This window comes from Physella acuta, unplaced genomic scaffold, assembly GCF_028476545.2.
Source record: "Physella acuta isolate Inbredline_101_S28 unplaced genomic scaffold, ASM2847654v3 ptg000818l, whole genome shotgun sequence".
Taxonomy (NCBI): domain Eukaryota; kingdom Metazoa; phylum Mollusca; class Gastropoda; family Physidae; genus Physella; species Physella acuta.
Genome location: NW_026732336.1, coordinates 257411 through 275554, shown reverse-complemented (window position 1 = coordinate 275554; position 18144 = coordinate 257411). Strand labels below are relative to the sequence as shown.

At 41.3% G+C, this 18144-nt stretch overlaps 1 protein-coding gene across 3 annotated transcripts in view; it reads right to left on the bottom strand.

Moving 5' to 3' along the window:
• LOC131951624 (serine-rich adhesin for platelets) overlaps positions 1 to 18144 on the bottom strand; it is a 69588-nt gene that overhangs the window by 35425 nt on the left and 16019 nt on the right. For all 3 annotated transcript variants that reach the window (XR_009388428.1, XM_059313956.1, XM_059313957.1), the window contains exons 2-5: positions 10890 to 10963; positions 9801 to 9870; positions 3741 to 3850; positions 2005 to 2047 (exon numbers count right to left, since the gene is read on the bottom strand). Coding sequence is in view for 2 of the 3 variants with exons in the window: in XM_059313956.1 (XP_059169939.1) it covers positions 2005 to 2047; positions 3741 to 3850; positions 9801 to 9870; positions 10890 to 10963 (297 nt within the window). In the remaining variant the exon portion in view is untranslated. The remainder of the gene's footprint in view (positions 1 to 2004; positions 2048 to 3740; positions 3851 to 9800; positions 9871 to 10889; positions 10964 to 18144) is intronic.

Here is an 18144-nt window from a genome sequence, read left to right as displayed (position 1 = left end):
CATTTAGTTAAGGGCTGTGGTAACCTATCTTTACCATATTTTATTGCACTGTTGAAAACTATTCACCAAATCGATCATAGGACCAAAGGTAACCCTGCCTGGGAGAGGGCGGACTTGCCCGATTCAATTTAGTGAACAATTATAATAACCCCAGTTTGTTCGCAAACCAACAGAGGATATTTAAGAGCAGCTTTTAAACTGTTATTGATTTAAAATAATAATTAGTAAACAGTACGTTCAGTGTATAAAGAAATAAAAGGCAGTATTTTAATATTTTACCTACCTCATTGCACTTTATCACTCCAGGCTAAATATGTAACTATTTTTTTCCAACACCAAAACAAACTGATAAAATGTATTTTTCCCTCAATGTAATATTTCTTAAAAGGGGAGTAAAAAACAAGTTGTGATCTATCAAGGGAAGTAATTGTCAATAAAGGAACAAAGGGAAGTAATTTGTACACTTTTTCAATTTTTGTGAAGGGAGATAATTTTCTTTTACTTTGTTTATTTCTCATGACGTTAATTAAAATTATACGTTTGGAAAATTAAATTTCTTTTACAAAACCGTATATAATAATTTTTTAACAATTAATTTAGATAATAAACACTTCAGGTGTATTAGACTATGGCGATCAAGTCGAGTTTTTACTATATTCCTCTTTTGCCAAGGGACCGTTCTCTGTCACATGTATACAGAGCCTCAGAATCCATTCGAACTTAATATATTAGAAAGGTGAAAAATTGGTAAGACCTATTCTAGTCTTGAACGGTATAAAATTTCGACCGAAATTTTCCAGTTATCCAGTTATCACACGTAATACCCCCGACATAATGGCTCCAGACAAATAAATCGTATGACCACTATTGGCATAGACGTAACCATTTTGTCCAATCCACCGACCACACGCAGTTTGTACCTCCACTAGATTTGCAACCTCTATAACATTGATTCTAAAAATATTACATTTCTAAATTCTTTGCAACTTCTATAACATTGGTTTTAAAAATATTACATTTCTAAATTCTTTGCAGACTAAAGATTTTATTTAGAATTATTTTTACGGTCGCTTTGATTGCAAAATGTATTTTTTTTTAAAAATATATTTTCATTAAATTTGGTCAAATCCATTTGTGGACAGGCTTAATGAAGGGGGTATAATGCCGGCAGGCTTAATGAAGGGGGTATAATGTTGGCAGGCTCAATGAAGGGGGTATAATGCCGGCAGGCTTAATGAAGGGGGCATAATGTTGGCAGGCTTAATGAAGGGGGCATAATGCCGGCAGGCTTAATGAAGGGGGTATAATGTCGGCAGGCTTAATGAAGGGGGCATAATGTTGGCAGGCTTAATGAAGGGGGTATAATGTCGGCAGGCTTAATGAAGGGGGTATAATGTTGGCAGGCTTAATGAAGGGGGTATAATGTCGGCAGGCTTAATGAAGGGGGCATAATGTCGGCAGGCTTAATGAAGGGGGCATAATGTCGACAGGCTTAATGAAGGGGGTATATGGCGGCAGGCTTAATGAAGGGGGCATAATGTCGGCAGGCTTAATGAAGGGGGCATAATGTCGACAGGCTTAATGAAGGGGGTATATGGCGGCAGGCTTAATGAAGGGGGCATAATGTCGGCAGGCTTAATGAAGGGGGCATAATGTTGGCAGGCTTAATGAAGGGGGTATAATGTTGGCAGGCTTAATGAAGGGAGTATAATGTCGGCAGGCTTAATGAAGGGGGCATAATGTTGGCAGGCTTAATGAAGGGAACATAATGTCGACAGGCTTAATGAAGGGGCATAATTCTATGAAACGGGGGGAGGGCTTTTTTAAGAGCTACTGTATTGTAAAATCGTATAATAAAATGTTTTATTGAATCGTATGTTGAAAAGTTCTATGGAATCTTACGTTGAAAAGTTCTATGGAAGTTTCTGCTCATGTGTTAAATATGTGTTTCTAAGTAGTGATTGAACTAACCAAAATTACGAGGAAAATAAAGAACTGACTTACATTTCTCAGTCTCTTGTCATACTCATCTTTCAGCTGTCCACTTCTGTAGTTTAAAAAAAATCAATGTTATAAGATTATGTGTTTAAAACATGTACATAATATAATACGTTTGTAGTGATATAACGTGTGTTATAACGTGTGCGTATATGTGGCGACACCATCGTACATACAGCCGAAAGTAAACTAGCATCGCATACTTTATAACGATCTACTAAGGACAACTCATGCTTAAAGTCAGCTTACATTTTAAAAAATAGTAACCATTAACTTGAGCCCCCCCCCCCCAAATAAAAACCATAGCTTTGACATAACATTATGATTTGATTAATTATGCCTTGCTATGTTCTAGGCTATATAAATAACAAATGCTGAAGGCTTGATCATGTAATATAATAAATAATAATCTAGTATTTAGAAATTCTAGATCTAGAAATTAGAATGTTAGTCATGATTTTATTACATTTTTCTCCCTACATGTTATTTAAGGCATAAACTAAATCAACAATTCAATTACAAATACTAAAAAGAACGCTCAGTAGCTAGATTGTCCACATTATCTATTAGTAAATGTAGATCTAGTCTAGCAAGATCTAGTATTAGATGATACTTGTAAATATAGTAAGTAAACTAGGAAACGGAAACGTATGCCAAAGGGAGATAATCGATTTTCCCTGCCTTTTTTTCAATTCACTTTATTATCTTTCTTTATTATTTTATTTTAAAAAATCGGAATAAACTGAGTCAAAATCGGAATGACGGAACAAATTACTTTTTTAGGTGAAAAAGCGGACAGTTCCGATTATGGCGGGACGGTAGGCATGTTTGATAGTTTTACAATCTTGTCCGTATGTCTGTGTGTGTGTATATGTGTGTCTGTGTGTGTGTGTCTGTAAACACGATAACTTGAGTACCGTTACAGCTAGGTTAATGAAATTTCATATATAAGTATTATATCAAAATAGTAGATCCGTATCAACTTTTGAGCGATTTCCGATAAACGGAAGTGGAACTTTTTCTACTTTCAATTTTTCAAAAGCATATAACTTGAGTACTATTTCAGATTGATAAATGAAATTTCACATATATGTAAAAGATATAATGTTCTGCCTTCTTTTTTAAAAATTTGAGTAATTTCCGTTGACCGGAAATATTAATTTACGCTATTTCCAATTTCTCGAAAAACGCATGTGAATTTATAAAGTACTAATAATATCGCGCACTATTATGCACATTTTGTTTGGAGTTCACTTGGTGTGCATTTCTTTTTTTCTATAATATTCTATTCTATTTTAAAAAGTTTTAGTATTTAAAAATGGATTGAAAATATTGTCTATATCTCCCGAGTTGTCATCCCCCGTTGTGTTATATTAGAATATTCGAGAAAGTTTAGGGGAGATAACTCCCGGTTTAGTTTCTAAATATATATTGCTATTATTGCCTTGCACCCCCTCCCAATGGTGTCACCCGGTGCGTTCCGCAGCCTCCGCCCCTTATGTTAGGGTTAGAGTTAGACAGATCACCTACTGTGTTAGGGTTAGAGTTAGATAGATCACCTACTGTGTTAGGGTTAGAGTTAGATAGATCACCTACTGTGTTAGGGTTAGAGTTAGATAGATCACCTACTGTGTTAGGGTTAGAGCTAGATAGATCACCTACTGTGTTAGGGTTAGATCACCTACTGTATTAGGGTTAGATAGATCACCTGTGTTAGGGTTAGAGTTAGATAGATCACCTACTCAGCTATAGCTCTCTGTGACAGATCCTCCAGGTCAGATGGACTAAAGAGTTGGGTATCGACCAGACCAAACTGGTTCCGACAAGCTTGGAGAAACACGTTCAGATTGTCCTAAAAATATGGAACAGTGCTCAGTGATGTTTGCAACTAAAAAGGGCTCCGGTCAAAAAAAAAAACCTGGACATAAACCACATGGACATAAATAACCCGACGTAAACCCCTTGGACATGAACCCCTTTGACAACCCCCCCCCCCCCCCCGCGAGATGAACACCCTGGATAATGACCCCCCCCCCCCCCCCCGACTAAGGCTTATAAAGGAAATAATGACGATAATGAGAACCAAGAAAAATGAAATTTACAACTGTACACAGTCCATGCATTGGTCAATAAACGAACTGTTCCATGTGTTTATGCCTTACTTCAAAACAAAACACAGGAAACATACACAGCACTCTTATAGCAGCTAACGGTCTTAAACACAAACCTGCAACCAATTTCTGTTATGATTGACTTTGAAATGGCTGTGATAAAAAGTGTTGAAAGGGTATTTCCAGACAGTGAGGTAAAAGGATGCTTTCTTCATCTTAGTGAAAACGTATACAGAAAAATAGAGGACTATGGCCTTCAACAACGTTACCAAGTTGATAGTGGATTTGCTCTCAAGCTCAGAATGCTACATGGGTTGGCCTTTGTGCCCACCGAACACATTAGTTATGCCTTTGATAAATTATGGGAAATTTTCCCACAAGAAGCAATGCCAATCGCAGACTATTTCGAGGACTACTATAATGGCAGACCATAACGTCGAGACCGGAGACAACCTATGTTTACACTAGATATGTGGAACATGCACACACGTGCAGAAGACAATATGCCCAAAACAAACAACTCAGTTGAAGGCTGGCACAGAAGTTTTCAGTCGCATATGGGATGTTGCCACCCAAATATTTGGAAATTTATTGACTTTATTAAAAAGGAACAATCGCTCCAAGAGGTTTATTGTACACTGATTAATTCGGGTCACTGTTTACCAAAACAGAAAAAAAATATATATTGATAGCAGCGCTCGAATTTCAACTGTTGTTAAAATTTGTAATGAGCACATTTGAGAGTATTTGCGAGGCATAGCTCAAATCTCTCTTTTTAAAGTTAAAATAAAACATTATTTTATTCTAATGTTTGTTTTGTTTTTAATTATCACTTTTGGTTCTCATCATCTTTGTTTTTACATTATTTAAACCATCATTGGGGGTTTTTGTCTGGGGGTTTTTGTCTGGGGGTTTTAGTCAAGGGGGTTTATGACCGGACACCACTAAAAAGGACTACAAAAAGATAGGACAACTGGATACAAAAATGTAAGGCAACTGGACACAAACATATAGGACAACAGGTTACAAAAATATAGGGCAACTGGACACAAACATATAGGACAACAGGATACAAAAATATGGGGCAACAGGATACAAAAATATAGGGCAACTGGACACAAAAATATAGGGCAACTGGAAACACTGATACATAGCATTAAAGTTAAAACGTCTGCTGCAAGAAATAAAGCTACAATTCATTAGGCTACCCATCTTGAAGGTTACTGTACATGGGGCTAACCTCAAGTCTACCAATATGTGGCTACCAGATCTCTAGTCTACAAAACAAAATATATGGCTACCAGATCTTTAGTCTACCAAATAAAATATGTGGCTACCATATCTCAAGTCTACCATACATGGGGCTACCATATCTCAAGTCTACCATACATGTGGCTACCAGATCTTTAGTCTACCAAATAAAATATGTGGCTACCATATCTCAAGTCTACTATACATGTGGCTACCAGATCTCAAGTCTACCATACATGTGGCTACCAGATCTTAAGTCTACTATACATGTGGCTACCAGATCTCAAGTCTACATGTGGCTACCAGATCTCAAGTCTACCATACATGTGGCTACCAGATCACAAGTCTACATGTGGCTACCAGATCTCAAGTCTACATGTGGCTACCAGATCTCAAGTCTACATGTGGCTACCAGATTTCAAGTCTACCATACATGTGGCTACCAGATCACAAGTCTACATGTGGCTACCAGATCTCAAGTCTACATGTGGCTACCAGATCTCAAGTCTACATGTGGCTACCAGATTTCAAGTCTACCATACATGTGGCTACCCGATCACAAGTCTACATGTGGCTACCAGATCTCAAGTCTACATGTGGCTACCAGATTTCAAGTCTACTATACATGTGGCTACCAGATCTCAAGTCTACATGTGGCTACCAGATCTCAAGTCTACATGTGGCTACCAGATTTCAAGTCTACCATACATGTGGCTACCAGATCACAAGTCTACATGTGGCTACCAGATCTCAAGTCTACATGTGGCTACCAGATTTCAAGTCTACCATACATGTGGCTACCAGATCTCAAGTCTACATGTGGCTACCAGATCTCAAGTCTACTATACAAGTGGCTACCAGATCTCAAGTCTACATGTGGCTACCAGATCTCAAGTCTAGATGTGGCTACCAGATCTCAAGTCTACTATACATGTGGCTACCAGATCTCAAGTCTAGATGTGGCTACCAGATCTCAAGTCTACCATACATGTGGCTACCAGATCTCTAGTCTACCATACATGTGGCTACCAGATCTCAAGTCTACTATACATGTGGCTACCAGATCTCAAGTCTACCATACGTGTGGCTACCAGATCTCAAGTCTACCATACATGTGGCTACCAGATCTCAAGTCTAGATGTGGCTACCAGATCTCAAATCTACCATACATGTGGCTACCAGATCTCAAGTCTACATGTGGCTACCAGATCTCAAGTCTACATGTGGCTACCAGATCTCAAGTCTACCATACATGTGGCTACCAGATCTTAAGTCTACTATACATGTGGCTACCAGATCTAAAGTCTACATGTGGCTACCAGATCTCAAGTCTACTATACATGTGGCTACCAGATCTCAAGTCTACCATACATGTGGCTACCAGATCTCAAGTCTACCATACATGTGGCTACCAGATCTCAAGTCTACTATACATGTGGCTACCAGATCTCAAGTCTACCATACATGTGGCTACCAGATCTAAAGTCTACAAGTGGCTACCAGATCTCAAGTCTACATGTGGCTACCAGATCTCAAGTCTACTATACATGTGGCTACCAGATCTCAAGTCTAGATGTGGCTACCAGATCTCAAGTCTACATGTGGCTACCAGATCACAAGTCTACTATACATGTGGCTACCAGATCTCAAGCCTACATGTGGCTACCAGATCTCAAGTCTAGATGTGGCTACCAGATCTCAAGTCTACTATACATGTGGCTACCAGATCTCAAGTCTACATGTGGCTACCAGATCTCAAGTCTAGATGTGGCTACAAGATCTCAAGTCTAGATGTGGCTTCCAGATCTCAAGTCTACCATACTTGTGGCTACCAGATGTCAAGTCTACTATACATGTGGCTACCACTTCTCAAGTCTACCATACGTGTGGCTACCAGATCTTAAGTCTACTATACATGTGGCTACCCGATCTCAAGTCTACCATACATGTGGCTACCAGATCTCACGTCTACATGTGGCTACCAGATCTCAAGTCTACCATACATGTGGCTACCACATCTCAAGTCTACCATACATGTGGCTACCAGATCTCAAGTCTAGATGTGGCTACCAGATCTCAAGTCTACCATACATGTGGCTACCAGATCTTAAGTCTACTATACATGTGGCTACCAGATCTCAAGTCTACATGTGGCTACCAGATCTCAAGTCTACCATACATGTGGCTACCAGATCTTAAGTCTACTATACATGTGGCTACCAGATCTCAAGTCTACATGTGGCTACCAGATCTCAAGTCTACTATACATGTGGCTACCAGATCTCAAGTCTACTATACATGTGGCTACCAGATCTCAAGTCTAGATGTTGCTACCAGATCTCAAGTCTAGATGTGGCTACAAGATCTCAAGTCTACTATACATGTGGCTACCAGATCTCAAGTCTACTATACATGTGGCTACCAGATCTCAAGTCTAGATGTGGCTACCAGATCTCAAGTCTAGATGTGGCTACCAGATCTCAAGTCTAGATGTGGCTACCAGATCTCAAGTCTAGATGTGGCTACCAGATCTCAAGTCTAGATGTGGCTACAAGATCTCAAGTCTGCTATACATGTGGCTACCAGATCTTAAGTCTACTATACATGTGGCTACCAGATCTCAAGTCTACTATACATGTGGCTACCAGATCTAAAGTCTACATGTGGCTACCAGATCTCAAGTCTAGATGTGGCTACCAGATCTCAAGTCTACCATACATGTGGCTACCAGATCTCAAGTCTACATGTGGCTACCAGATCTCAAGTCTACTATACATGTGGCTACCAGATCTAAAGTCTACATGTGGCTACCAGATCTCAAGTCTAGATGTTGCTACCAGATCTCAAGTCTAGATGTGGCTACAAGATCTCAAGTCTACCATACATGTGGCTACCAGATCTCAAGTCTACATGTGGCTACCAGATCTCAAGTCTACTATACATGTGGCTACCAGATCTAAAGTCTACATGTGGCTACCAGATCTCAAGTCTAGATGTGGCTACCAGATCTCAAGTCTACCATACATGTGGCTACCAGATCTCAAGTCTACATGTGGCTACCAGATCTCAAGTCTACATGTGGCTACCAGATCTCAAGTCTACTATACATGTGGCTACCAGATCTAAAGTCTACATGTGGCTACCAGATCTCAAGTCTAGATGTGGCTACCAGATCTCAAGTCTACCATACATGTGGCTACCAGATCTAAAGTCTACATGTGGCTACCAGATCTCAAGTCTACCATACATGTGGCTACCAGATCTCAAGTCTAGATGTTGCTACCAGATCTCAAGTCTAGATGTGGCTACAAGATCTCAAGTCTACCATACATGTGGCTACCAGATCTAAAGTCTACATGTGGCTACCAGATCTCAAGTCTACATGTGGCTACCAGATCTCAAGTCTACCATACATGTGGCTACCAGATCTCAAGTCTACATGTGGCTACCAGATCTCAAGTCTAGATGTGGCTACAAGATCTCAAGTCTACTATACATGTGGCTACCAGATCTCAAGTCTACATGTGGCTACCAGATCTCAAGTCTACTATACATGTGGCTACCACATCTCAAGTCTACCATACGTTTGGCTACCAGATCTCAATTCTACATGTGGCTACCAGATGTCAAGTCTACATGTGGCTACCAGATGTCAAGTCTACCATACGTGTGGCTACCAGATCTTAAGTCTACTATACATGTGGCAACCAGATCTCAAGTCTACCATACGTGTGGCTACCAGATCTTAAGTCTACTATACATGTGGCAACCAGATCTCAAGTCTACCATACATGTGGCTACCAGATCTAATGTCTACATGTGGCTACCAGATCTCAAGTATATCATATATGTGGCTACCAGATCTCAAGTCTACCATACATGTGGCTACCAGATCTCACGTCTACATGTGGCTACCAGATCTAATGTCTACATGTTGCTACCAGATCTCAAGTATACCATATATGTGGCTACCAGATCTCTAGTCTACTATAAATGTGGCTACCAGATCTCCAGTGTACAAGATATGCAACATTTGATGTGTAACACATATTGTTACCTGCCTCTAGGGGGATAAATTAGAAGTTATAAAAATATCATTTATTGGGTTGCGGCCCCGTGGGACCGCAACTGTTGATGTCGTTTTTTTTATTGTTTTTCGGTGAGCGATTTTTACCAGGGTTTCATGTCATGTGACCTCTGTGACTCTGGGTAGTTCGTGCCTGTGGCCGTGTAAGTCAGACCCAAGGCTGCTGTGGACACGGATGGTGCCTATGATAAGTTGATCATGTGTTAAACTTTAGGAATTCACTGTGCCAGTCTGTGGGTGGGGCAAATCAAGCCAGCCGGGGGGTGGGGCTACTCAATCAAGTCAGCCCGTGGGTAAGCCAGCCGGGGGGTAGGGTTACTCAATCAGATCAGCCTGTGGGTCGGGCTACTCACCATGCCAGCCAACGGGGTGGAAAGCTTGTTGATTCGCTTGATTGTCCCAGGCCTGAGACAATTCAATAATCTGAGGATGAGATTAAAGGTTAGTGTCGCAGTTCAAGAGGCGTAGCTAGCGGAGGGGGGAGGCCGCCCCGGGCGCCGACAATTGGGGCACCAAAAGATACATTATATTAAAAGCTCATTTTCAGCTGCAGTATTTAATTATACACAGTCAAAGTTTTTAAAAAATTAACGGCTGCAAGCAATTTACATACCATACTGATTGAACGTCTCCTATCTTGATTGTGTAAGATAAATAAATTATAAGAAACAGTGAGGTCGGTACCCGTTACAGGTGAACTATAGGCCTCTATATTTTAATGTTTCAATTGTTTGAGAAAAATATTTGATAGAATAGTTAGTGGTCAAAACGCTATGTGCTTTACTACACGTTGAACGATATTAGTGACAACGCGAAGAAATAACTAAATAGCTAAAAATCCGATACATTTAATCATAAAGAAAAAAAAACGGTTGAGGTGTGGGGTCAATGTTGAAATAAATTTAATTTTTTTTAAATTTTAATATTTTAAACAAATAAAATAGTAATAATAATTTATTTGTAGTTTTACACAGTTTCAAAGACATACATACATATATATATATATATATATATATATATATATATATATATATATATATATATATATATAATATCCTAATATATAAAAACCATGTATGCACTTCTCTCTCTCTCTCTCTCTCTCTCTCTCTCTCTCTCTCTCTCTCTCTCTCTCTCTCTCTCTCTCTCTCTCTCTCTCTCTCTCTCTCTCTCTATATATATATATATATATATATATATATATATATATATATATATATATATATATATATATATATATATATATGCAAGAAGGTCGCCAAACTAAAAGTTTTCCCCCGGGGACAGAATGGATAGCTACGCCTCTGATGCTGATGATTAGATCATATATTGTACTTGTTAATCAGTCGGTATTGTATCATAAGGCGAGACAACAGACTTACACAACAGCAGAATTACTTGCACAACAGTTCAGACGTCATCAAACATCAATACATACTTACTCGCACAATAAGACACCGTTTTCCAATGACTTTCTCATGTCGTCTGGGTAGGGCAGACTTTTCTTGGTAACAGCCTGAAAGAAACAACAGAAACATAGCCTACATCAACCCATAACACTAAGGCTGCCATAAATCATAGCCTACATCAACCCATAACACTAAGGCTGCCATAAATCATAGCCTACATCACCCATAACACTAAGGCTGCCATAAATCAAAGCCTACATCACCCATAACACTAAGGCTGCCATAAATCATAGCCTACATCACCCATAACACTAAGGCTGCCATAAATCATAGCCTACATCACCCATAACACTAAGGCTGCCATAAATCATAGCCTACATCATCCATAACACTAAGGCTGCCATAAATCATAGCCTACATCACCCATAACACTAAGGCTGCCATAAATCATAGCCTACATCAGCCCATAACACTAAGGCTGCCATAAATCATAGCCTACATCACCCATAACACTAAGGCTGCCATAAATCATAGCCTACATCACCCATAACACTAAGGCTGCCATAAATCATAGCCTACATCACGCATAACACTAAGGCTGCCATAAATCATAGCCTACATCACCCATAACACTAAGGCTACCATAAATCATAGCCTACATCATGTACAAACCTAACCTACATCACTCTAGATGTTTACCCGACGGTGTTCTACGATGGCAATGGAAAAATAATACCTGCATAGCCAACCGTTATTTCTACTGACAACTCCGCGTCGAACAGTAAATGATAATGACGGAGCATACTCGACCAGTAAATGATGAGCGTACTAAGATAGTAACTGGAGGTCTCGGGATGTTCAACTACACTATTTTGTTTGGCGCCGATGTTGAAACGAATGTCAGGCGGGGTTGTACTCAATAACTTCTCAAATTTTCATGACGATGGGATGACGATGGGATGACGGTGGGGTGACGATCGGATGAATAGTGTAATGAAGGACAGAAACCATGTTTTTCACATGCTCAACTCTGTGTGACCAGCTCACGCGTCGGAAGACCTTCTGATTTATGATACATGTCGTCACGTTCATTGATGACTCACACTAACCAACATTCTATCCTAAATGACTTAATTTAGTAATAGTTATTGACTACAAAATTCTATCCTAAATGACCTAATTTAGTAATAATTATTGACTACAAATTTCTATCCTAAATGACTTAATTTAGTAATAGTTATTGACTCTAAATAATATTCAATTAATTTATTTACTGGTGAATACATTTTAATAATGCAAAACGTAGTCTTACCTTTCTGTTTTGTGACTATTCAAGTCAATTAATATTTGTAAACTAGTGTCTAGAAGTGGTTAATTTACAGTTATATATTCGCTACTCGTAGGGCGAGGGGGGGGGGGGGGGTGGGTGGGTTATGTCGCGGGGGTATTTGTCCAGGGGGTTTATGTCGCGGGGGGGGTTTTTGCACAGGGGGCTTATGTCGGGGGGTTTATGTCCAGGGGGTTTTTGACCGGGAGCCTAGTTAAATTAACGTTTTGTTTTATGAATAGATTTGGGACGACATTTAGGTCTACTAATTAATTCCACCCACTCCCCTGCCCCCCCCCCCCTCCCCGACACAGAACACGTTCGAGGTCGGGTCGATGTTATGCCAGTGCTACGTGCCTCCCAATTTCGCTGTCAAAGAGAGCAACAAGTCCCAGAAGGCATTCAAGTTTTTTTTTTACAGTTTGTGTTATGGCTTTAAACAAAAATTAATAATAGTAGGCTATGGGCCCCATACCTAGCCTGCCCCGCTACCCCCCCCCCCTGCGACCCCCCCCCCTCCCCAGGCTGTGGCCCCATAGAAAGCCTGCCCTCACCTCCAGGCTGTGGGCCCCATAGATAGCCTGTCCCGCTACCTCCAGGCTGTGGGCCCCATAGATAGCCTGTCCCGCTACCCCCCCCCCCACCCCCAGGCTGTGGGCCCTCCATGCTTCTATACCCGGCTCGTTGAGCCAACATTACTGATGCGTATCATGACACACCAGACCTGTAGCATCACGTCTATCGTGACACACCAGACCTGTAGCATCACGTCTATCATGACCCACCAGACATGTAGCATCACGTCTATCATGACACACCAGACCTGTAGCATCACGTCTATCATGACACACCAGACCTGTAGCATCACGGCTATCATGACACACCAGACCTGTAGCATCACGTCTATCATGACACACCAGACCTGTAGCATCACGTCTATCATGACACACCAGACCTGTAGCATCACGTCTATCATGACACACCAGACCTGTAGCATCACATCACGGCTATCGTGACACACCAGACCTGTAGCATCACGTCTATCATGACACACCAGACCTGTAGCATCACGTCTATCATGACACACCAGACCTGTAGCATCACATCACGGCTATCATGACACACCAGACCTGTAGCATCACATCACGGCTATCATGACACACCAGACCTGTAGCATCACATCACGGCTATCATGACACACCAGACCTGTAGCATCACGTCTATCATGACACACCAGACCTGTAGCATCACGTCTATCATGACACACCAGACCTGTAGCATCACGTCTATCATGACACACCAGACCTGTAGCATCACATCACGGCTATTATGACACACCAGACCTGTAGCATCACATCACGGCTATCATGACACACCAGACCTGTTAACGGACGACAACTCCTTGGTGAACGATTGGTTCATTACAAGCTAAGTGAGGACAGCGGTAATTGGGAGATAATTATTACACTAATTGGGTTGGACATTGCCGTGATCATGCCCGACTGGGACAACAGATTATACAACATCCCAGAGTCAGATAATACAACATCCTACAGTCAGATAATACAATATCCCAGTCAGATAATACAACATCCCAGAGTCAGATAATACAACATCCCAGAGTCAGATAATACAACATCCCAGAGTCAGATAATACAACATCCCAGAGTCAGATAATACAACATCCCAGAGTCAGATAATACAACATCCCAGAGTCAGATAATACAACATCCGAGTCAGATAATACAACATCCTACAGTCAGATAATACAACATCCCAGAGTCAGATAATACAACATCCCAGAGTCAGATAATACAACATCCCAGAGTCAGATAATACAACATCCATACAACAAACTTCACACTTGCTAGTCTGGTACAGTGTTAACCTCTCTCTCCCATCCAATCAACAAACCTCTCTCTCCCATCCATACAACAAACCTCTCTCTACCATCCATACAACAAACCTTTCTCTCCCATCCATACAACAAACTTCACACTTGCTAGTCTGGTACACTGTGTTAACCTCTCTCTCTCCCATCCATACAACAAACTTCACCCTTGCTAGTCTGGTACCCAGTGTTAACCTCTCTCTCCCATCCAATCAACAAACCTCTCTCTCCCATCCATACAACAAACTTCACACTTGCTAGTCTGGTACACTGTGTTAACCTCTCTCTCTCCCATCCATACAACAAACTTCACACTTGCTAGTCTGGTACACTGTGTTAACCTCTCTCTCCCATCCATACAACAAACCTCTCTCTCCCATCCATACAACAAACCTCTCTCTCCCATCCATACAACAAACCTCTCTCTCTCTCCCATCGATACAACAAACTTCACACTTGCTAGTCTGGTACCCAGTGTTAACCTCTCTCTCTACCATCCATACAACAAACCTCTCTCTCTCCCATCCATACAACAAACTTCACACTTGCTAGTCTGGTACCCAGTGTTAACCTCTCTCTCTCCCATCCATACAACAAACTTCACACTTGCTAGTCTGGTACCCAGTGTTAACCTCTCTCTCTACCATCCATACAACAAACCTCTCTCTCTCCCATCCATACAACAAACTTCACACTTGCTAGTCTGGTACCCAGTGTTAACCTCTCTCTCTCCCATCCATACAACAAACTTCACACTTGCTAGTCTGGTACCCAGTGTTAACCTCTCTCTCCCATCCATACAACAAACCTCTCTCTCTCCCATCCGTACAACAAACTTCACACTTGCTAGTCTGGTACACAGTGTTAACCTCTCTCTCCCATCCATACAACAAACCTCTCTCTCCCATACATACAACCAACCTCTCTCTCCCATCCATACAACAAACCTCTCTCTCCCATCCATACAACAAACCTCTCTCTCCCATCCATACAACAAACCTCTCTCTCCCATCCATACAACAAACCTCTCTCTCTCTCCCATCGATACAACAAACTTCACACTTGCTAGTCTGGTACCCAGTGTTAACCTCTCTCTCTACCATCCATACAACAAACCTCTCTCCCATCCATACAACAAACTTCACACTTGCTAGTCTGGTACCCAGTGTTAACCTCTCTCTCTACCATCCATACAACAAACCTCTCTCTCTCTCCCATCCATACAACAAACTTCACACTTGCTAGTCTGGTACCCAGTGTTAACCTCTCTCTCTCCCATCCATACAACAAACTTCACACTTGCTAGTCTGGTACCCAGTGTTAACCTCTCTCTCTACCATCCATACAACAAACCTCTCTCTCTCCCATCCATACAACAAACTTCACACTTGCTAGTCTGGTACCCAGTGTTAACCTCTCTCTCTCCCATCCATACAACAAACTTCACACTTGCTAGTCTGGTACCCAGTGTTAACCTCTCTCTCCCATCCATACAACAAACCTCTCTCTCTCCCATCCGTACAACAAACTTCACACTTGCTAGTCTGGTACACAGTGTTAACCTCTCTCTCCCATCCATACAACAAACCTCTCTCTCCCATACATACAACCAACCTCTCTCTCCCATCCATACAACAAACCTCTCTCTCCCATCCATACAACAAACCTCTCTCTCCCATCCATACAACAAACCTCTCTCTCCCATCCATACAACAAACCTCTCTCTCTCTCCCATCGATACAACAAACTTCACACTTGCTAGTCTGGTACCCAGTGTTAACCTCTCTCTCTACCATCCATACAATAAACCTCTCTCTCTCCCATCCATACAACAAACTTCACACTTGCTAGTCTGGTACCCAGTGTTAACCTCTCTCTCTACCATCCATACAACAAACCTCTCTCTCTCCCATCCATACAACAAACTTCACACTTGCTAGTCTGGTACCCAGTGTTAACCTCTCTCTCTCCCATCCATACAACAAACTTCACACTTGCTAGTCTGGTACCCAGTGTTAACCTCTCTCTCCCATCCATACAACAAACCTCTCTCTCTCCCATCCGTACAACAAACTTCACACTTGCTAGTCTGGTACACAGTGTTAACCTCTCTCTCCCATCCATACAACAAACCTCTCTCTCCCATACATACAACCAACCTCTCTCTCCCATCCATACAACAAACCTCTCTCTCCCATCCATACAACAAACCTCTCTCTCCCATCCATACAACAAACCTCTCTCTCCCATCCATACAACAAACCTCTCTCTCTCTCCCATCGATACAACAAACTTCACACTTGCTAGTCTGGTACCCAGTGTTAACCTCTCTCTCTACCATCCATACAACAAACCTCTCTCTCTCCCATCCATACAACAAACTTCACACTTGCTAGTCTGGTACCCAGTGTTAACCTCTCTCTCTACCATCCATACAACAAACCTCTCTCTCTCCCATCCATACAACAAACTTCACACTTGCTAGTCTGGTACCCAGTGTTAACCTCTCTCTCTCCCATCCATACAACAAACTTCACACTTGCTAGTCCGGTACCCAGTGTTAACCTCTCTCTCTACCATCCATACAACAAACCTCTCTCTCTCCCATCCATACAACAAACTTCACACTTGCTAGTCTGGTACCCAGTGTTAACCTCTCTCTCTCCCATCCATACAACAAACTTCACACTTGCTAGTCTGGTACTCAGTGTTAACCTCTCTCTCCCATCCATACAACAAACCTCTCTCTCTCCCATCCGTACAACAAACTTCACACTTGCTAGTCTGGTACACAGTGTTAACCTCTCTCTCCCATCCATACAACAAACCTCTCTCTCCCATACATACAACCAACCTCTCTCTCCCATCCATACAACAAACCTCTCTCTCCCATCCATACAACAAACCTCTCTCTCCCATCCATACAACAAACCTCTCTCTCCCATCCATACAACAAACCTCTCTCTCTCTCCCATCGATACAACAAACTTCACACTTGCTAGTCTGGTACCCAGTGTTAACCTCTCTCTCTACCATCCATACAACAAACCTCTCTCTCTCCCATCCATACAACAAACTTCACACTTGCTAGTCTGGTACCCATTGTTAACCTCTCTCTCTACCATCCATACAACAAACCTCTCTCTCTCCCATCCATACAACAAACTTCACACTTGCTAGTCTGGTACCCAGTGTTAACCTCTCTCTCTCCCATCCATACAACAAACTTCACACTTGCTAGTCTGGTACCCAGTGTTAACCTCTCTCTCCCATCCATACAACAAACCTCTCTCTCTCCCATCCGTACAACAAACTTCACACTTGCTAGTCTGGTACACAGTGTTAACCTCTCTCTCCCATCCATACAACAAACCTCTCTCTCCCATACATACAACCAACCTCTCTCTCCCATCCATACAACAAACCTCTCTCTCCCATACATACAACCAACCTCTCTCTCCTATCCATACAACAAACCTCTCTCTCCCATCCATACGAAAAACCATTCTCTCCCATCCATACAACAAACTTCACACTTGCTAGTCTGGTACACTGTGTTAACCTCTCTCTCCCATCCATACAACAAACCTCTCTCTCCCATCCATACAACAAACCTCTCTCTCCCATCCATACAACAAACCTCTCTCTCCCATCCATACAACAAACTTCACACTTGCTAGTCTGGTACACTGTGTTAACCTCTCTCTCCCATCCATACAACAAACCTCTCTCTCCCATCCATACAACAAACCTCTCTCTCCCATCCATACAACAAACCTCTCTCTCCCATCCATACAACAAACCTCTCTCTCCCATCCATACAACAAATTTCACATTGCTAATTATCATTACAATGAAGTTGAATTACACATTGTTTTTGGAAAGCTCAAACATATCGTTGATGATTCTAAACTGAACGTCTTGGTTGGAATCACCTTCGATAGATCAGTTATTTTTCCTTCTATTTATATATATATATACATATATATATATATATATATATATATATATATATATATATATATATATATATATATATATATATATATATATATATATGCTTATATAAT